This window comes from Triturus cristatus, chromosome 8, assembly GCF_964204655.1.
Source record: "Triturus cristatus chromosome 8, aTriCri1.1, whole genome shotgun sequence".
Lineage (NCBI taxonomy): Eukaryota > Metazoa > Chordata > Amphibia > Caudata > Salamandridae > Triturus > Triturus cristatus.
The window spans coordinates 351,720,301-351,743,489 of NC_140591.1; the positions used below are offsets into that span (position 1 = coordinate 351,720,301).

Here is a 23,189-nt window from a genome sequence, read left to right on the forward strand (position 1 = left end):
TCCCGATCGCGTTGGTTAGTCTGTAAGCACTACTTTTATTAATGAGTTTCGCATTAGTAAAGCACCACGGTGTGCATGTGTGGCACACTTCACCCATGAGGTACGTGCCAAGCAATTGTTGACACAATCCACTCTTTGCGTCTTTTTCAATATATTTATTACGAAGTGCAGGACCTTTCCAAGGGATTTTGCACACTACATACATTCACTCAAAAAAAAAAATGTGTAAGTAAAAAACATTGCCATTTACAACGTCAATAGCTCTAACTCACAAATGCGAGACCTATTTGTATTGCAAATGCTTGTTCTTATGGCCGGCTAAATAAAGACCTCCTTCATTCTATTTATGTGGTGTCTGTTGAAATTACTATTTAGTCTGCGGTGGCTAAACAGTAGAGAGTATTTATATTTTTCTGGCCACTGGGTAAATAGCAGTGATTTTGTACTATTTGGCCAGCGGCTGGGTAGATAGGTACTCTCTTATTTAGCGACTTATGTCGTTGAATTTGACAGGGATTATGATCATTACTTGTGGTCATTTCTAACCCCCTCAACTAGAAACAATACAAATAATGTTCATTTATAAACAGCACAATAACATTAAAAACTTGAACAAAAAGACATATACTGAATATATACATAATATCTTAAAGTGCTATGTTTCAAAACCTGTTATTCACAACGTATGAAAATATAGACATTATTCGCAAATCGAACCATTTTAACATTTTACATTAAGCTGGAAATGCACTAAGTGTTCACAATACAGTTGAAAGAATCATCCATACAGAGAACATTGGGAATGCTTGGACAGGCATACTTTATTTAATTCTTGAGGAGAATCACATACAAAAAGCACTGGGGCTGAATCCAGTGGCTGCTGGTGACATTTAAAAGTGGTGAGATGTAATTTTTAGCTCGAATTCCAGTAAGCAAGCCTGACTTCTCAGTGGGTCTGAGGGAAGCTCACTCAGTCCCACTCTGACTCACTCACTCTCATTCGGTTTCGCTCCATCTCATTCTCACTGACTCACTCACTTAGTCTCAGTTAGTCTCAGTTAATTTAAATCAGTTTCACTCAATCTCATTCATTCTCACTCAGACTCACAAACTCTCAAAAACACTCTGACTCACCGATCATTCAATCTCTCCATGACTCTCCCAGTCTCACTCTGACACTTCTTTTTCACATAGTCCCACTCATTACGACTCACTCTGTCTCACTCATTGTCTGACTCATTCAGTCACACTCATTCTCTGACACATTCACTCTCAATCGTTCTCTGACTCAGTCAAACGGTGACTCATTCAGTCTCACTCATTCTCAGTCAAACTCACTTAGTCTCACCCATTTTCACTCATTCTCAATCAATCAATCAATCTTACTTTGATTCATTGAAGCTCATTAACTCAGCTAGTTGCAGTCATTCTCACTAATTTGAACTCCCACTTATTCAGAATCACTCTGAAAAATCATTCTCACTGATTCTTGCTCAGTCTCACTCAATATGACTCACTCAGACTGTCACTCTCACACTAACACTCACTGTCATTCTTCCTTACAGTTACACCAACTACCATTTTCCCTCACTTACTATCATTCATTCACACACATACTCACACTTCCAATCACTCATTGTCACGCAATGGCTTCCTCCGTTGATTCTCTCACTTTCACACACACACACACACAGATATACACACACTTATACCCCAACACAGACACACCACATGCACATGCTGTCTATTACAGACACACTCTTGCCCACAATCACACACACTTACCCAAACAGCACACAACATTTAAAAGCTTTAAACCTTTCTACTTACCTTTCTGCAGGTCCTGTTTGGAAGATTGCTCCTTTCAGCTTCTGGAGCTGGTGTATGAAACTGAAAAACTTACACCTGCGCAGTCGCGGATTTGAGATTTTACTCTCTGCTCTTTCACCCCACCCTTTCCCAACTCTGTGACGTGTTGGAAAAGGGTGAGGTGAAAGGTTGATTGGCATATTGACATGGGCACTGCATGGCTTTAGCCTGCAGTGCCCATGTCTCCATTTAGCTGTGACGCCTGGCACACCACAAATGAGGGAGGTACCAGGCTCCCATTACTAGGGATGGAATTTCTCCTGCCCTGGTAATCTCGCGCTGAAAACTGGGGCAAGCGTCTTTGTGCACCTGCATCAGCCACCAGGCAGAGACTGGTTCCGTACCGAAGGAGGTCAGCATTCCTATTTTACCAAGAGTGAATAATAAAATATTATTCACTGTTGGTATGATAAAAATAGGCAGGCCAGAAAATAAGTGAATGTTGCCCCTCAGACCATTACCAGGAGCTGCCATTGACTGATTTACTCAATGTTTATGGCTGGCACTAATACATGTCCTTGGTGGTCAGTCAAGCAGTGCTAGATGCAAACACCTTTTACCGCCTTATTGGAAAAGCAGATTTGTGAAGGTGGCAATGTGTGACCAGATTGTTTGTCTATTTTTGTATGTAACAATTTGTTGTGGTGATTATGTTTTGAGTTGTTTTTGTGCTATTGTGTTTTCGTGGTGCTGCATTTTTTGTTTAGGCTGGAAATAAAGCACTATGGGCCACATGCATCAAAATAAGGAATTTCATTTCCTAAAAATCGATTTTATCTATTTAGGAATCGCAATTGCTTATGCATGTAGGAATTGCAAACTAAACTGCGATTCCTACATATTCCTTAATAGTGACTCGCAAATTACGACTTGCTATTAAGGAATGCCTTCCTATTCATTCCTTTGGGCCAAGTGGCCCATAGGAATATATGGGAAGTCATTTGCAAGTTGCGAGTTCCAAATAGGTACTCGTAAATTGCGAATGCAATTTGAAGGGTGATAGGGGGCCTTAAAGGCCACCCTGCTGCACCCCCAAATGTAATATTTAGAACAGTGGTCCCTAGAGAAACAACAATAGGAACGGGGGCATAAATATAGACCCTGTCAGTACTATATTTGTAGAACTTGTCCAGCCGGACAAAGATCTAATATTTAATATTCAGGATCAAATAAGAACAGTACAAACAAAAATTTCTAAGTGGGGCACAAGCCTGCATCCTACTGAGACAAGGGGGACAAACAATGAGAAACACGAAAGGCTCAGGCAAAGCTGTCCGTTTGTTAAACACAACATTTTTCAATGTGGCATGTGTGCACATGTGGCACACACATATGCCGTAAGGGCATATGTGTGTGCCACATGGCACTTTGAAAAATGCCCTTTTGTGCATTTTTCAAAGATTTTCAAATTACCATCAACTTGTAGTTGATGGTAATTAGCGTATCCTAAATGCGAAGTCGCATTTAGGAAAGGCTTGATGCATCCCAAATAGGGAATCGCAATTTGCGATTCCCTAAAATCATTCGCAATTTGGGTATTTGCAAAATTTGGGATTACCTATATTGCGAATGGGTTTTGGGTTGATGGTTCCCATTTGCCTAAATACTGGTCGCAAAGAGGGTGATTCTGCGAAGCACCCCGTTTGCGACCGGTATTTAGGTTGATGCGTGGGCCCCTATGAATCTTCCACTGCACCATTCAGAGAATACCTAACCATTAGACCATCAAGATATCATTATTAAGACCATACATAAATAAAGAAATTAATAATTAAGAATTTATGTATTCATTAAAATTTTAACTAATTATTTTATTTGAAAAAATAACCTCTAATTGAGCCAACCCATTTCCCCAATCAAAACCTCATACAGCCATGTATCTCCTCACCACTACTGTAAGATCCTCTCCAGATTTGTCAAACAATAAAAATTGTGAGTCGTTGAACTCTATCACCAACCCATCGCCAAACACCATGTGACCCACTGGTCGCAATAAGTGTTCTTTGCCCTTGGACTTTTTGGAGCCAGGATTTACCAGGGAATGCCCTGCAAGGTGAACTTCGGGCTGAACTATACCCTGTGTGCATTCAAAGCCACCCTTAAAGACAATAGATCAAGGTGTCGATTCCGATCCTGGAGAAACCGGGTACGAACCGTCGGACGGAGCATTTTCTCCGTCCGACTCGTACCCGGTTGTAACACTTTACAAATATGCAAGTACGATTCGCACGGAAATACTATTTCCGTACGAATCGTACAAAACACCGACCGACGAAAATAAACATACAAATGTGATCCGGGAAAGCGCCGACGTGACGTCGGGACGCATGCAGCCTGCGTTTCACGAACCAGGAAGTACGATTCGTACCCACAGCAGTCCGGACGGCAATATTTTTACGGCACCCAAAAAGTGCCGGGAAAGCGAAGTACACCGCGAAACGACCAGATTAGGGGCCCAGTACGCACCGTACCCCCCCTGCCCCCGTAAGTACGCGCCGAACCCCCACCCGTGTATGTACACCAGTGTAGGTACGAGTCGTACCCCCACCCGTGTATGTACACCAGTGTACGTACGAGTCGTACCCCCACCCGTGTATGTACACCAGTGTACGTACGGACCGTACCCCCACCCGTGTATGTACGTAGCACTCGGGGTTCGCGCCGTACATACACGGGTGGGGGTACGGTCCGTACATACACTGGTGTACATACACGGGTGGGGGTACGGTGCATACGTACACTGGTGTACATACACGGGTGGGGGTACGGTGCGTACGGTGCGTACGTACACTGGTGTACATACACGGGTGGGGGTACGAATCGTACGTACACTGGTGTACATCAACGGGTGGGGGTACGACTCGTACGTACACTGGTGTACATACACGGGTGGGGGTACGGTGCGTACGTACACTGGTGTACATACACGGGTGGGGGTACGACTCGTACGTACACTGGTGTACATACACGGGTGGGGGTTCGGCGCGTACTTACGGGGGCTGGGGGGGGTTCGGCGCGTATGCGGGCACATGTCTCCATGGTTGCTATGGGAGTTCGGTCCGTACGGTGTTTTTCCCATACGGTTGTAACATCGGACGCACGGGACGGATCGTACTTGCGCGCTCGGACTTCACTTTTCACATTTGTACGTAAAATCGTCCGGGGATGTGTCGGACATGTTTTCCGACCCGAGGACGTGTGGGGGAATTTTCCCAATGCAATTCGTATGGACTTTTTCCCATACGAATCATACTTGGCAGTTTGTATGGTACTTGTACGATTCGTACGGAAAAAAATCCGGATACAATTCGTACGGGGAAATTTTTTCCAGGATCGGAATCGACACCCAAGTCTTGAAAATATGCCCAGCTTATTCTTTCCCAAGAACAAGCCCACCTCCTTGCTGATAGTAGCACTAAGACAGTTAAAGCACATTCATTCAGAAGTAACAGCCATTTAATCTTCACATTTTCCACTTGTTCACATAGATCAGTTCCATTGCTAGCCATCTTGTGGTAATCTTTACACCCAGTTAAAGTATTTCAAATGGCTTTCACAGTGTCTTTCTTTGGTCCCTATGTAATCCTAGAAGGTTGTCTGCCACAGTGCATCACCATGTTACTTGCCAAGGTGCTGCCAAAATCACTTTTGTGAAGCTGAAGAAAGGACACACTGAAGTATCTATAAATGTATGAATGCTCTCACAAAATATATCCACACATTGAATATCCTTTGAGCATCATACTGAGTGCTACTGGACACATTGCAAGTATTGTTTACCATATTCTGTCTGCATATTGTGGTGATATTTTTGTCGTCAGTGATATTCCATTTTATGTGCCCAAATGTCAGTACAGGAACCATAGTTTACCTCTTGTGGGTTGAAAATAATTTTCAGGGCTGTTGGCCACAGAAAAGGCTTGGGCAACATGGCAAGTACTATCTTCATCACATATTACAGTAGTGGTTCTACAGTAATGGTGATACCCAGTTGATGAGACCTTTGTGTGGTGCACTTCTGTCTCCTTGCCATGAAGTTCTAACTAAATCACTACATGGACATGTGGGTAGTTTGTTAGATGCCCCTTTCTGACTCCTGCCTTTCTTCATAGACTGCATAGGAATACGTAGGTCAGGAAAAACCATGCTTAATTAACATTAAAATACAAATGTGTCAGGAGAGCTGGATCTTGTGTTATTGGCAGACAGCTCTGCTTCAGTTCCTCAATATTGGCTGCCTGTCTTTTCTTAACCTTCTCCCCAGATAATTTGTTACTGTCTAGGAATAACCATGACATCTTGTTTACACTAACTTCATGAACAATAATATCAGCAGGTAGGTTTCTACCTGCACCTTCTTCATGAACAATAATATCAGCAGCTAGGAATTTATCTGGACCTTCTTCATGAACAATAATATCAGCAGCTAGGATGTTATCTGCACCTTCTTCATGAACAATCATATCAGCAGCCAGGTTTCTACCTGTACCTTCTTCATGAACAATAATACCAGCAGCTAGGTTTCTACCTGCATCTTCTTCATGAACAATATTATCAGCAGCTAGATTTATACCTGCACCTTCTTCATGAACAATAATATCAGCAGCTAGGATTTTATCTGCACCTTCTTCATGAACAATCATATCAGCAGCCAGGTTTCTACCTGTACCTTCTTCATGAACACTAATACCAGCAGCTAGGTTTCTACCTGCACCTTCTTCATGAACAATAATATCAGCCGCTAGGTATTTACCTACACCTTCTTCTAGAACAATAATATCAGCAGCTAGATTTATACCTGCACCTTCTTCATGAACAATAATATCAACAGCTAGGTTTCTTCCTGCACCGCCTTGTGCTATTCTATTTTGCAAATCTGGGTTGCTGTCATTATTGGATGTGACGTCACTTTCTAGTATCTGTTATAAGCTCAAAAGACCCATCCTAAATATCCGTGTTTGCGATGCTGCTACACCTGTCATAAATATTTATAGATATTTCAGTATCAGCACAGGAAAGATTTTTCTTGAAATGAAACTTTCTGCTGATTCTAGGATCCCTCTGCTAAAGACAGTGGTCAAGGTCTGAGCTGTAACAGTAAAAGTCATTTAACAAGTTCCTCTATCGGGTTCCTCGAGTTGTTGAATCTTTTAAAGAGCAGTAAAATCTTTCAAACTTTCTTCACATAATACTTTGAACACTACCAAATGATCTAATCTATCTCTTTGTGGTGACTGCCAGATGCGGATACATGCTCCCCAATATGGTAGAAGCCAATAATTGCCTTTCTTCAGTTTTCTCTTCAGGTTAGAAGGAAGGCATATAGGCAAGGTCCCATTAAGGGATTTGGGCAACACAGTGATTGGAGGTGATTCTGCTTTCCACTCTAGATGAACTCAAGTTCACAAGTGAGCAAGGTGAGACGTAATACCTGCTGCACTTGACATATTTAGTGCTGTTCAACACAGTCAATCATAATATTTTGGCTGACTGTTTAGGTGCTGTCAGATTGACCAGACATTCATTCAACTAGAGTAGGGCTTTTCTGAGTTAGTGCCAAAGTTGACTATTGTTGGGGTAGGAGAGCACCTTCAATCTGAAAATCCCAATTCATGTTAAATAATGGGTATGGTGGTCACCCTTGTTCCACCCTGCAAGTTGTATGCTATTCTTTGGAGGGAAGAAGGCAGGAGAGAGGTCTGGGAGCAATGCCTGCAAAAAGAAAGTTAGTGTGCAACTGCCTAAAGGATAGCAGCTGCTCACCAAACTTTCAGGCCTTCAAGAACTGCAGTGAGTACACAGAGATCACCTCCAGGCCGCAGGTGAACTCAAAATATGGCAGTCATTTGTCCATCTCTGTGATGGATGTAATGTCTTCCGCCTCCCAGATGGACAGAGTAAAGTCCACCAAGGGCTAAACGAGTTCCCTAATCCCACAACTATGGATATTTGGGATCAATGTTATGCAGTGCTTCATGATGGAAATTAAGCTTGAGGTGAATTTAGGGTCAAGGCACAGATAGAAACTCTCATGAATAGCTAAATTCTTCAACTAAGTTGCAATATGTTTTGCAGAACACTATCATGTTACACATTAAATAGAACGCTTACAGGGCATGGACATGATTACACAAACAGTAATTATGTTTTGGTTTGTTTTTCAGCTTTCTTCGTGGAAATGAGATCACGTCTGTGGCAGAGAAAACATTTTCCTCATTAAGAAACTTAGCAGAATTGTAAGCATTTCTATTATAATTTTTTTTTTTATGAAGTCACTTTTTCAAAGTGCCAAACAAATGTTTTATTGAAAGTATGTAGTATGGTAAATCAGAACTTATCACTGTATACACATTATATCATGTTGTGCACAAAGTTTGTGTATATTGTGCACACTTTGATATTGCCCTTAGCCATCAACGCATACATGATCCTTCTAGTCAGCATCATCAACTCTCAGAACATCAACGTCCTCTTCTACATCGATGGCATGAAACTCATTCTCCCCCTCACGCAAAAGACGCCCAGTATATAGATCAAGTTTTATGCCAGGATGACTGAAATCACTCAATGAATGAAGACCAACTCTCTAAAGCTTAACACATACAAGACCAAAACCATGCTCATCCACACCAAGCACCCCTGGATTGTCACCGACAGCAAATTCTACATGACCGCCCAAGTCAACACAGTCACTACCACATGTTTCCATCCCCTGAAGATACTGAGAAAGACTTTCAAATGGCTCCCAATCAGCACCCAGAAATCTATTACGCGTGCCTTGGTCACAAGCAAGCTGGACTATGGAAACACCCTTTATGTCAGGATCAACAAAAAACTCACCAGATGGCTGCAAACTATTCAGAACTTGGTGGCCAGAGTCATTCTCAACCTCCCACGCCATACTCATATCACAAAACACATGAAGGAGCTCCACTGGCTCCCCATAAACAAATGAGCACAATTCAAACTCCTCACCCATACTTTCAAGGCACTATATAACATTAGTCCTCCAACCCGAGGTTTCACTTGGCTCACACCTACTCAGCGCCAGGATACCCTCCCAGGTGATAGTCGCTCAACATAACATAACATAAGATTACATAGCAAGAAATAAGATAACATAACTGTAAGAAATTGGCTTTCTGGTTGAGGGGTGAAACCCTATTCAAGCAGGAACTACAATCCTTGTAAGAGTGAAGTCACAAGCAGTCCCTAAATCAACCTGTGCTCAACCCTCTGGTATCTTGGCACAGAGCAGTCAAGTTTGACATAGAGACACGGTCTCAAGTATTTGTGCAATACTTCAAAGAGAAATAAAGTGATAACACTATACTAAAAGGATCCCACACCAAATCAGAAGCATAGAGTAGATTTTAATTAATAAACAAGACCAAAATTACAAAACTCCAATCAGTAGAACTGATATAAACAATTCTAATGATTGGAGTGAAAATAGCGCCAAAAAGCACAAAGCACTAACTGTGGCTATTTGGTTGCGCCGGACCAGGACAAAGTCACAAGTTTAGACTGACTGCACTTGAGCATGGGCCAGCTCCAGTGACACCGTGAGGCCCGCTGAACCTGGTTGTGGAGCATTGTGAGGTCCTGCGTCGATGATTCATCACACTGCTGAGACGATGCATCAGTTCCAGGCAACTGTGATGCTATGATGCAAGGTACTGCATCATTGTCGAGGAGGCCATTGACGAGGTGACGAGAGGAGCTTATGATTCGAAGTCCTGCATTGAGGGTGCATCGTGCACTGACTGGTTCCTAAGAAACTGCGGGACTTGCGATGCGAAGGCCTGTATTGTCGCCAAGACTGCGGTCGATGAGAAATTTGCAATTTAAGAGCCTGCGTCGGAGGTGTGTTGCACAGTGGTGGTTCCAATGCAGCTGTGAGGTAGAGGTGGCGCCCTTGCGCTGGAAAAAACATTGTACCAGAGGTGATGGACCTGTTATAGATTCCACAACTAAATCTTGTTCCTTCCTTCCCCAACACTGTCCAGCCACAACTCATTAATAATGAAAGATGAAGCACAAGATTCCCAACAGGGAAAAGGGGAATTAGACAGAAGGAGAGAGAGAGAAACTCTGGGTCTTGGAATCATCTATGATTCTACTGACTGAATTCACACCTGTCACCCTGTACAGTCTATTGAAATGATAAGAGGTTTAGGGGCCTATTCATAAACTGCATTTTGTAGTGTATAAAGTAGTAGTACAGGACTACTTTTAAAAAGGAGTGTTTCTTTCAAACAGTGGAACAGCCCAAGAGGCTGCAGTTCCACCCCAAAATAGGACAAAATAAACGCTACCTGTGATTGTTCATTAGAAAACCTAGCAGGCTGACAAGTAACATACAGCTATCATTGAGCTAATACATTTACAAATTTGTTAGAATCAGCACAAAAATGTTCAGAAAGAAACAACGGAATGGTTGGTGGAGTTAAAATCTGAATTATTGGACTACTGACATTTGTGGAATAAGAGGTTCCTTCTAATTGGGGAATATCATCAGTAGATTCTCTATTATACTGAGAATCAGAGGTGAGTTCATGGATCTTCGGTGGTGAAAGAGACCAAGGAATGGATGGCATTTTGCAGAGTTGGAAGTCTTTGAACTGATCAGGAAGTAAGGACCTGTAATTGTTTTAGGTCTCATCTTAAAACCTAATCATCCAGTTGCAACTGCATAATCAATAAGCTAGATCTGCCAATTCAAAAGTCTTTAGATCCATATTCAGCAGTCAGGATTTCGTTTGTCTGTTTGTCATTCTATCAAGCTATTCCGAGGTTCAATACACTACCTGACAATAGATCTTGAGGCGCTAACATGGATTCCACAGTTGAAGCTTGTTCCTTCTTCCCCCAGCACTGCTCAGCCACGCTCACATAAGTATTTAAAAATGAAGGTCAAGCTGCTCACAGGGGAAAAGGGGAACTGGATGGAGCAAGATAGACACTTAACCCTAGAAAGGACAAGAGGGTTAGTTAGCAGTATGTGTCTGGATTTACTGTATATCCTTAAAGCAGTAATGCTGGTCTTTCAGTACCTTGGCATTATTAACAATTTAGTAACCAAACTCCTTTATTCTTGGACAGAGAATTAGTTGTTCCTACGAACATAAATACAAGATTGAGTAACATCACCGACAATTCTATATTGACCAATCAGGCAGTGTCACAGAAAATATACCTTTAACTTGTGAATATTGTGGAAATTATTCCTCATAGCCACCCATATATCATGCTAATATGATGTATTATTAGAAGAAAATTGTATACAACATTAGTAAAGTTTTCAACAATTATAGTGGATGTGAAATATTAAGCCCCCTGTTGATATACACCTACAATAAAACAAATCTTGTCTCCAGCAGGCACAGTGATCCTGCAGGGTTTTAAAATGGCTTATCCAATAACATGTTCTTTTACATTCAACTGTTATCCTAGATTATTGTAATGCTTTCTCTTCAGAACACCTGAGCAAGACTTTAAAACGTGAGGATACAATGTAAACACTCTTCAAAATAGGACTCCACACCTCTTTAGAGTACCAATATACAACATAAACAAAAGCCCAACACTCATTTGCCAAGTAAAGAGGAATATATATATATATATATACAGATAGCTATAATGCGTAAGTAAAATAAATGCATATAGTAAATGTTGATACACAAGAATAAATGCATTGAAAAGATAACTGCATGTACATAAGAATAAATGCATAGAAAGATATCTGCATGTACACACAAACATGGAATACATCACGTGGCTGTCTGTCTTGCATCATCCTGCCACCATGACTGGTGAACCTGTTGACAGTCTCAGCAGAAGCTCTTCAACCAGGAAGGTCTCTAGGCAGTGCGTCCACCCCTAATGAGAGTTCCTGTCAAAACGCCAAGAGGTCTCCGTCTTTATACTCTTTACTAACACAGAGAGATGCTTCTAAAAGCTCCCCCTCCTTTCATCTGCAATGTAAGTGCTGGCTGCACTCTCTGCATTGAGGTCACTCACCAGAGCTGGCCAGGCTCAGATGAGAGCTGAGGCAGAGTTCTTCACTTTCTCATTCTTGGGCTACGCAGCCCCCACTGTCTTTTCTAGCAGGTTATCTCTCCCGCTCGGTAAAGTGAAAACACATAAACATTTCTGTGCATGCTCAAGTAACCTGGGGCCTGCCTGCGTTCACAGCTGAAAGGCAGGAGCAGAGAATTACAAGATGAAGCCGTGGTCACAAAAGTGCAATTAAAGTAACATGGAGTCAGTAGTCAACACATGTTCTCAGTGTTTTATAGGAACAATTTTGTATACAGTAAAAATCATACTATAGCACATGGGCATAGAATAGTAAAAAACACATCATACCCTAACAGAAAATTAGGCCAGGTTAAGAGTTTGGTGGATGGTACTCTGCCCATCATGATTCTGCCACTCTAATTGACTACTATCTGCCAAATTTAGAGATCATCACTTTACCAGCGGCGATCTTGGTAACTTGATAGGAGCTGCTGACATAGCAGTTTCTGTCAAGGCTCAAAACGTTTGCTAGATAGCCACCATTGGTTTTGACAGCCGTCCACCAAATTTGAACACTTTTTTGTTCATAAACAAATTCCTACAGTGGAAGTTTATTATTAGAAAACAAAACACTAATGACCCCTACAACTAGAGAGATTTTCCTATGGTGTGAGGGTTGTTGTGTTTTTTTTTCTGTTTCTCGTTGGTGGTGACAGGCAGACAAAACAGATATCACCCCATCCTCCCTAAGTATGGCAGTTGCCTCTCTGGGGAAAACATGTAATAATTTGGAGAAAATCCTGCTAGCTTCAAGCTGATCCTGAAGATAAAGGGGTTACAGTGTTACAACATTATGCCACATACTACAGGGAACAAATAAAATCCCAAAAGAGAATGAAGGTTGAAAACCTTTAGCAAGACCGTCAATGTGAATCACCTGATTGTTTTAGTGGGTGTACTATAAAACCAACCATTGCTCAGAAGAGAATCTATGTTTTTAACAAATTAGGACCATGAACGTGAGTCTGCATATTAGATGTACTTGTAAATCATGTTGCTGATGAAAAAGTAAAGTTTGAAGGATGAACTTAGATGTTTTAATCACTGTTAACCTGAGACCGCCACCTTCCCCTACAACTGGAAACACGTTGAAGTCAACCCCTTCCTGAAGAAACCCTCCACGGACCTGACAGACCACAAGAACTTCAGGCCCATCTCCCTGCGTCCCTTCGCAGCCAAGGTAATCGAAAAGGCCATCAATACCCAGCTAGCAAACTTCATTGAAACTAACAGCATCCTGGACATCTCCCAATCTGGATTGCAAAACAATCACAGCACCGAGACCGCCCAACTCGCCTCCACCGATGATATCTGCTCCCCCCTCGACCAGGGCGAAATGGCAGCCCTCATCCTCCTGGACCTCTCGGCTGCCTTCGACACCGTCGCCCACTGCACCCTAGCTACCAGACTCCACGACGCCGCAATCCGTGGCAAGGCCCTCAAATGGATCTGCTCCTTCCTCTCTGGTAGAACTCAGTGGGTCTGACTCCCTACCTTCTACCGACAGAGACCAGCTGTGGCATGCCCCAGGGCTTCTCCCTTAGCCCCACTCTTTTCAACGTCTACATAGCCCTCCTCACAACCATCATCAGGAACCATAGGCTCAACATCGTCTCATATGCTGATGATACCCAGCTGATCCTCTCCCTCACCAACAAACCCATCACCAGACACAAATTCCAAAAAGGGTCAAAGCCGTCACCACTTGGATGAAGAATAACAGTCTGAAACTCAACTCAGAAAAGACAGAAGTCCTCTTTCTTGGTTCCACCCCCTCCGCATGGAACGAATCCTGGTGGTCCTCAACCCTTGGAAATCCCCCAACCCCGAAGGACAACAAACAAAACCTCAGCATCTTACTAGACTCATCACTCACAATAAACCACCGGATCAACGCCATCTCCTCGACCTGCTTCAACACCCTCTGCATGCTTTGAAAAACCGAATCCAGAAAAACTGTCACGCACACACTCATCAGCAACCGACTGCACTGTGGCAATGCTCTCTATGCCAGAATCAACAAGAAATTCCTTCACAAACTCCAAACTGTCCAGAACGCCGCAGCCATACTGATCTTTGATATCCCCCATTGCAGTCCCAGTCACATCACCCAACACCTCCGCTATCTCCACTGGCTTACAGTCGAAAGTAGATTAACCTTCAAACTCCTCACCCATGCATACAAGGCACTTCACAACACCAGACCTGCATACCTGAACAGCCACCTCTCCTTCCCAGCACCCAAAAGACACATCCGATCAGCCCAGCTCTCACTGGCCAACATCCTATGTATTAGCAAGACTAGAACAGGAAGAAAGTCCTTCTCCTACCTCGCAGCCAAAGCCTGGAGCACCCTCCTCCTCCACCTCTGGCAATCCCCCACATTCCTCCAGTTTAGCTAGGACCTCAAGACCTGGTTTTTCGGGTGACCCCAGCACTCAAAGGAGCCTCCTTCCCCCCTAGTGCCTAGGGATCCTCACGGGTGAGTAGTTGCACTTTACCAACCCTGATTGATTGATTTGACTGCTCAACCCATAATTATGAACCCATATAAAATAGACTGGTATTAATAGAGAACAACGCTTCCTTTTCAATGGATAGACTGTAAGAACATTGACTCCACTGTAATACTCAAAACATGATGTAAGCAGGGAAGTGAAGACCCTAAGAATACGAGTGATGCCATACATCACGATGAGCAATTTCTTTTCTGAAGGGCAAATTATTCCTTTCTCAAACTGTCCTTCCCACCAGTTAATTGGGCTAAGAACATGAGAAAAAGCAACAGAGCTGGCTTTGCAGTCTAGTTAAATTGTGAACAAGCGTTGGCAAAACGAATAATTTTGTCTTAAAACTGAACATGCTTCTACCCATGCAGTCACTCATTCAGTCACTGTTATAATAATAATAATACGTGAGACACATTCATTCATACATCTGCCTAAGCAATCACTCATGGCCTGTGCACATAGTTACTAATCCTTGCTGTCATGCATCTATTCAGCCACCTATTAACGCATTTGTGCATTCATTCGCGTGTCTATCTATAACAGTCCACTCATGAAAATCAGTGCCAGTGTAGTGCTAGTGCCTAAAATGTAGAGACTCCGAATAGATAAGAAGTAGATGTAGTAAAATACAACCTACTTTCTGCAAGTATGACTTTGAGGGTTATCAAAAACTACTCAAGGGAAAGAAGGAATCACCATGTAGTATACAAAGGACAGTAAGTGGGAGCTAGTAAAGTTGCCTGTAGTTATGATATTTAGAAACGGAGTTTCCCGTTGTGAATACCACTACACATTTGTGTTGTTTTCTCAAGAGTGTCAGTTTCTTCTCATCAATCACAAGCATTTTCTAGGTGGGTGCATGCCTTGCTTAGGTTTTTCAATTGAGTCCAGTGAACCCATTACTTATGAGCATTTTGTCTGTGAGCGTGTGCCTTGCTTAGTTTTTTCTTGTGAGTACTCTGAAACCTTTATGCACATTTACCTTGTATATGAATGCCTACGATGGATAGCATTTTCTAAAAAAATATGTTTACGCAAAAGGCCAGTACAAGTAGAGTTATTCAACCTTTACGTATTTGCTGTAGTTTTGGGAGAAATGTGTAAAGTGCACGAGAAAAACACATTGCAACTTCATACACCTGTAAATATTAGTAGTAAAAACAGTAAGAGTAGTAGTTTTTATTATTGGTATAGGAGATCTCTACTTATAGTAGTAGTATGTAATAGTAGTGTAAGATACATGGTATTCTGCATGGGGTCTGCCCTCCTAGCACGGAGCTCCGCCTCAGCCCTGATTGCTAGTGCCCCTGCCTCTCGCGCAGCAGAGCACGGTACAAGTCCCCAGGACTCTTCTTTCTGACTTTTGGCATATCGCCCCGTTTTTGCCTACTTTCATTTTTCTTTTCTTTCTATTGTGCTTTTGCCTTCTTTTCTTTTCTATTTTATTTGTGCTTTGCCTTCTTTTCTGTCCTATCTTATTTTATCTGTGATTTTGCCTTCTTTTCTGGTTATTTTAATCTATTTCTTTTTCTTCGCCTTTTTTTCCGACTTCCTGCCACTGCTGCCCCTGCTGCCCCTCCTGCCTCCCAGCTGTTCCCGTCCTCCCCCTACCCCTACTTAATGGCAGCCGCTACGCGCTGAGGTCGAGCAAGACCCCCTGGTCTCAGCTCTCCCAGCACGCACTTCTACGCCTCAGCCCTGATCAGTAGTGCCCCTGCCTATTGCGCAGCAGAGCACAGTACAAGTCCCCAAGACTCTCCTTTCTGCTTTTTGACATCTCGTCCCGTTTTTGCCTTCCTTCATTTTTCTTCTCTTTCTATTGCGCTCTTGCCTTCTTCTATTTTCCATTTTATTTGTGCTTTTGCCTTCTTTTCTGTCCTATTTTATCTTATCTGTGTTTTTGCCTTTTTTCTGGTTATTTTCATCTATTTCTTTTACTGTGCCTTTTTTTCCCGCTTTCTGTCGCTGTTGCCCCAGGGGCACGTCCCACCCCTGCCTCTCAGCTGTTCCGGCCTACCCCTACCCCTACTTAATGGCAGCAGCTGCATGCTGAAGTCAAGCAAGACCCCCTGGGCTCTGCTCTCCCAGCACGCAGCTCGGCCTCAGCCCTGATCCCTAGTGCCCCTGCCTCTCGAGCAGCAGAACATGGTACGAGTCCCCAGGACTCTCCTTTATGCCTTTTGGCATCTTGCCCCGTTTTTGCTTTCATTTGTTTTTCTTTTTTTTCTCTATTGTACTCTTGACTTCTTTTCTTTGCCATTTTATTTGTGCTTTTGCCTTCTTTTCTGTGCTATTTTATTTTATCTGTGTTTTTGCCTTCTTTTCTGGGTATTTTCATCTATTTTTTTCAGTGTCTTTGTGTTCCCACTTCCTTCTGTTGCTGACCCCGCAGCCTCTCCTGCTCCAGACTCCCAGCTGTTCCAGCCCTCCCCTTCCCCTACTTAATGGCGGGTGCTGCGCGGCAACGTGGCTGGTGCGCCAAAGGCAAGCCCGTCCGCAACCAGTGCCAGGAACCCTGGTCCTCTAACCCACCAGTGCTACGACACAGCAACTCTCCACGCACTCAACAACAAATGCCAGCGTCAACACCAAACACCATCCAAGGCCAGTTCTCCTGCCAACGCTGCCACCGCACCTTCACCCAAACCCCTGAGGTACATCCTCCACATCATTCGCTCCCTGCACAGACATGCAGTAGAAATCTGGGACCTCCTCAGCACCCACTTGCCTGAAGTCGCCTTCCTCACAGAAACCTGGACCAACACCAGCTCCGCATCAGACATCGCAACCGCCATACCCGACGGATATTAGATCTAGAGGAAGGACCGCCCCAACCACCCTGGAGGCGGACTTGTCATCGTACACAAAAACTCCCTCAGACTCACCACATCCAGCACTAACGACTCCACATCCCCCATGGAACACCTGCATTTCCAGATCCAGATCAACCCCAGAACAACTCTACGTGGCACCCTTGCCTACAGACCTCCTGGACCGCGTGCCACGTTCACCACTACCATCGCAGACCTCGTCTCACTCCATCGCATCCACGGACTATGTATTCCTCGGAGACCTGAATTTCCACCTGGAAAACTCCATCGACCCCAACTCCACTGCCCTTCTGGACAACCTCGCAAACATCAGACTGAGACAGCTTTCCACCACCCCCACCCACAAGAAAGGACACACCCTCGACCCCATCTTCGCTGGAAGACACAATATCCGCTTCAGCCTCACTACGCAACCCATCTGGATGGACCATCACTGTGTACATTTCTCCTTCTCCAAGCCCAACACACAAAGGTCCACACCACACCAGAGGGCAGGAACTGGAGCTAGATCACCGAGAAGCACCTCAACGCCACCCTCAACTGCGCTCCTCCCCCCTCCACTACCGACGCCAACACCGCTGCCAACGCACTCCAGAGATGGACTCCACCTGTGCAGACACTCTTGCCCCCCTCCGGAATTCCGACAGACAACACACCACAAAAGCCACCTGGTTCACCACTGACCTCCAAGAATCCAAGTGCACGCGCCGAGACTAGAGAAAGCCTGGAGGAACAGCAAAACGCGGGAAGCACGCTCCGCCTACAAGACCGCCATGTCATATAACACCACCAACTCATCAGAACCACAAAGAAGAACTTCATCCAGAACAGAATACTCACCAACTCCCACAACTTAAAGGAGCTCTTCAGCATCATACAAGAATTCACCAAACCCCCCCTAGCGAATCCTCTGATGCCCCCCTCCCAGGACCTCTGCATCAAACTCGGCTCCTACTTCCATCTCAAGATCAGAACTCCCTACAGCAACTTCGACGAGCAGAACCTAGACACCTACCCTACACCTCCAACTGACAACGCTACCCAGCATACCATCACCGCCTGGACCCCTGTCACCGCAGAAGACACCGCCAAGATGTATACACTCAGGAGGACCCACCGACTCCTGCCTGCCCCACATCTTCCACAGAGTCGTCTCCACCATCGCACCCAAACTACAACATACCATCAACTGCTCCCTTGAAACAGGCATTTTCCCCGGCAACTGGAAACGTACAGAGGTCAAGCCCCTACTCAAGAAGCCCACTACAGACCCAACAGACCTCAAGAACTACCGACCCATCTCTCTCCTCCGCTTGACTCATCCCAATCCGGACTCAGCAGCAACCACAGCACCAAGACCGCCCTCCTAGCCGCCACGGACGACATCCGTACCCTCCTGGACCAGGGCCACATGGCAGCCCTCATCCTACTAGACCTCCAAGCAGCCTTCGACATCGTCTCCCACCACACACTAACTGCCAGACTACACAACGCCGGCATACGAGAAACCGCCCTCGACTGGATGCGCTCCTTCCTCACCGGCTGAACCCAAAAAAGCAGACTCCCACCATTCCTCTCTGAACCCACAGAGATCAGCTGCGGAGTACCCCTAGGATCCTCATGCAGCTAGACTTGTCTTCGGCATCCCACTCCAACACCACATCACCCAACACCTATGAGAACTCCACTGGCTCCCTGTCAAAAAGAGAGTGACCTTCAAGCTCCTCAATCAAGCCTACAAAGCCCTCCGCAACATCAGACCCCAAAACCTCGACGAAATAATCTCCGTCTACACACCCAACAGAAGCCTCCGATCCACTGACCTTGCCCTAGTTGTAATCCCACGCATCTGCAGAGTCAGAGGGTGGGAGATCCTTCTCCTACATCGCAGCCAAGACCTGGAACAAACTCCCACACAGCATCAGACAGACCTGCACATTGTAAGCCTTCAGGAAGAGCCTCAAGACCTGGCTCTTCGGTTGAGACAAATCTGCTTGAAACCCCCCTCCCCAGCGCCTTGAGTCCCTTGCGGGTGAGTAGTGCGCTTCACAAATCCCTGATTGATTGATTGTATGTGCATCTCTAATTTCTTTGTTATGTATGGCTGTCATAGAGAGGCTCTATCATTTATTAAAGTTTTTAAATGTCATAACTTACTGCTATAACATTGCATCAGTTGATAACAAAACTGGTAACCCACTGTTGTGTTTTCATAAAGGCATTCCAGGCCAAGCCGAGAGGGCTCTTTGAGAGCCTGTCAGTGCAGCACTGCCTGACTGCTTTGACTGAAAGCAGAAAGCAAGTTGCAGGAGGGATAAGAAAGGCCGGAAGGTAGTTGGGGTTGATTAGGGATTGCAGGTAAGATTTTTTCTGGTTTTTATTAGGGACAGGGAGCATGTATGTTATGTATGGCTGCATCATTAATTCTCTGCTCCTGCGTAGCAGCTGAAACCAGGAGAACATGATTTTAGGGACATACCTAACAAAATTACTGACGGATAAAAAGTGAATTACGGGAATGTTTTTCACCTCTGGGTTCTGAGTGCCATCCTAGACAACTTGAGCTTCTCTCTCCTTGTCATGTCACTTAGAACCCCTTGGTGAAAACCATCTCTGTAAATCACTGTTATCTATCTGTAATTCTATATATAATCGGCACTCAGTCACCAATTATAAACAAAGTAAGTCAGAACTCTATTGTAATAAGGTATTGCAGTCAAGTTTTGACGTCACGATGTCTGCTGCCATAGCCAACAGTCACGATGAAAGGCAGGTCAGGTCACGGAGCAGCTGTTTAAAGCAACAAAACATTGATTTTTCTTCTTAGGCTCTATTTTTTAAGTTTTCAGTGACTAACAGAAATAACATGATTATTTTGTGCATTCCTTAGATAATTATAGAAAAGTTTGAATCTTTCTGCATGTTTCTACACATTCTGAGTTACTCCAGCCTTTTTTATGACTTGTATTGAACAGTTTTTAATATCATTTTGCAACAAACACCCAACAGGTTTCTTTTATGTGTTTAATTTTGCACCAGATGTTATATTTGTATTCTTGATGCTTGCAAACATGATCTCTCTCTCTGAACGAGCTGTGCACCAAGGAATTAAGCAGTTTGTGGGAAAGGTGATTGTGTGACCATGTATTATATGGGATAAAATACCCCCTGTCGTACATGATAAAGCTATTGCAAGTCACATTCTGAGTTCCATATCCTTGTAAAGGAATTCATCCTTCGGCCTCGTTCCTCTAGATGGTTGCGGAACTCTTCGGTGACTTGCAATAAATATCCTTATAATGTATCGCATGGGGTGCATTATACCTTATCTAAAAGAAATCGTGATAATGCTTCCCGAAAATAATGATGATATTGTGATGAGGGGAAAGACAGTAGTGAATAAACTGTTGTTATTATATTTATAATTATTATTATTATTATTATTATTAGTAGTAGTAGTAGTAGTAATAATAATAACAGTGACATTAATAATAATATAAGTTTCTCTATTCCCATAATAAGTTTGGTTAGGTACGTGCAATTCAAAAATAAACCAAATTAAAAACTACAGCCCTTTTTGAAAAGGTATCTTGTTCCAGTCCTATGCAAACTTCCCCAAATTGCAATTTACAAACTGAGTGATTCGTTCTGAAGCCGGATTGATCAGTAGATCTATATATGGATTGTGACTAAGAAGAACTTGACACATTTTGTATGCATGCTCACACACCAAATAATCTTTTTTATTTGTCCAAATCAGTTAAATTTACAATATATGGAATAAAGTGCTCTTAAGTGCTTTTAAGGTCTGATTCGCAACGTAAACTTTCAAACTACAAGCCCAGGAATACATGTTGGCTATAAGGCCAGGACTGACTGAAAGTATCACCTCTGACATGGGTCTCAGGGCATCTTTGGAACAGACAATTTAAAATCTTTAAAAACACATATCTCCTTTCCCGGTGTATGAAGCAATTGGTTGGAAAAGGTAGCTGGAAACAGCAAAACTAACCATTGGGTGGGGAATAGGAACCAGTCACGATCTGCATGACTCGCGGGTGGTTGTGTGGGTGGTCGTGTGCGGCAGGGGGACACGTGGGAAGGGGCGGAGGCTTAATTTAAAATAAAGGAAATGAGAAGTTAATTTTCCTTCGCTGGCCCGGTCCCGCTTCGTGTCTAATCCTCTCCTGGAAGCAGGAAGCCTCCCTCCCCTAAGCCAATCACAACGCTGCAATGGTAGTGTTGTGAGTGGTCGGGTCGCGACCAGCCAGGCGTCTATGGGAAGTCAATTTTCTCCATGTAGACTACATGCAGCCTACATGGAGAAAAGGCAGATTGTGCATGACTGGCTTGGTCGCTTCAGAGGGCTGACCAAACAGTCAGCGCCCTCAACAGTGGGCAAGCCACACCTCCCCTGCCCTAGAGCAAGACCACCTCCCCCAACCAAACCCTTCTGCTTTCTCGCAGTGCGAGAAGCAGAAACATAAAATGGTATTTATATTACCATTTTATGTTTCTGCCACTCGCATTGTGAGAAAGCAGCGGGGCGACGCCCCTGACAGGAATGCCAACATAGATGGAGCTTTAAGAATATTACATTTATGTTTATCTATCAATTCTTACTTATTGATATGTGTGTACTCAATAATCTAGCTATGAGACGTTGGTAGTGCAATATTATTGTGCTCAGTAGTCTGATATACAACATTTTGGTTAAGTGATGAGCAGAATGCTACACTGATATGCAGTAAACCTTGTGGGTGGCTTGCTTGGCAACGAGGTCTGTGTGTGACCTGTGAGTTAATGGCTGCGGCACATATCTCAGCATGAGCTGAACCACTCACAAGGTGTGCATTCACCCAGGGAACAGCTATGAGCCTGTTTCTAAACAGCATCCCCTTAACTAACAATTTCTCCGAGTTAGTGCATGCACTGCAGACTGCACAGCTCGGAACCAATGAGCAGTGGTACTCTCTATTTCCAAGCTGTTCTGTCTGTAGCACAAACTCTGAGCAATTCCAAGGTAAATGCATTTGCTTTCGAAAGTGTAATGGCATAGAAACTGGCACACAGCTGTGCCCTGTGCCAACTCACACATTCAGGATATGGCACATGGGGCTATCTTCTCAATCATTACTTTCGCCTTGGAAACCAAAATTAAAATTCGGTGAAATAGTGGTATCAAAGTTATCGCAAATACAATTGTATTCCCTTACTGCTAATTTATTTCGTCTCCCTGCCTCTGTTGGAAGTCATTGATCCTACACTGACACAATGATTCTGTGGTTATTTTTTTTTTGTTATTCGAATGATGGTTTCATTTTTCTCTAGGGACCTTTCCGGTAACCACATTACAGAACTTCCAGGGTCCACATTCAATGACTTGAAATTGCTACAGAAACTGTAAGTACCTAATTCACATTCGAGAAGGTCAGTGTTCTTCCAATCTATACTGCATTTTGCTAAAGAAAATCTTCTTTGCCTTGCAGAAATTTGGCTTCAAACCCACTGCACCTTCATGTGAATCAGTTCGACAGCCTCCATCAGCTTCAGTCTCTGTAAGTAAAAATCTAACCCTACGGATTAAGTTCAAATTTCAAGAGATTGTGCTCTCTGAATTGCATATTGTTGCAAATTGTGTTCCTGTGAAGCAAGAACAGACCAATCATGTACACCTCTGACTTGAAAAATGTAGGACACCTCTCAGTAGTAAGATTTGGCGGAGGCGTTCGTGTGGCGCAAACGGACTGGCGCAAAGCATTATGTCAATTTACCAATAAAAGCCTGTGGGAACATCACAAAATTGTGCAATGCCTCGTGAGCGCCCTAAGAACTCAAACTAATTCTTGACCTAAGCATCTTTCAACACAATAGAGCATTGCGAAAATTGTGTCGC

The 23,189-nt window shown here is 43.7% G+C and overlaps 1 protein-coding gene across 1 annotated transcript in view; it reads left to right on the forward strand.

Moving 5' to 3' along the window:
- Nucleotides 1-23,189, forward strand: part of RXFP2 (relaxin family peptide receptor 2) — a 1,146,426-nt gene that overhangs the window by 959,291 nt on the left and 163,946 nt on the right. The window contains exons 11-13 of the mRNA XM_085621667.1: nt 8,034-8,105; nt 22,625-22,696; nt 22,783-22,851. Coding sequence (XP_085477793.1) covers nt 8,034-8,105; nt 22,625-22,696; nt 22,783-22,851 — 213 coding nt within the window. The remainder of the gene's footprint in view (nt 1-8,033; nt 8,106-22,624; nt 22,697-22,782; nt 22,852-23,189) is intronic.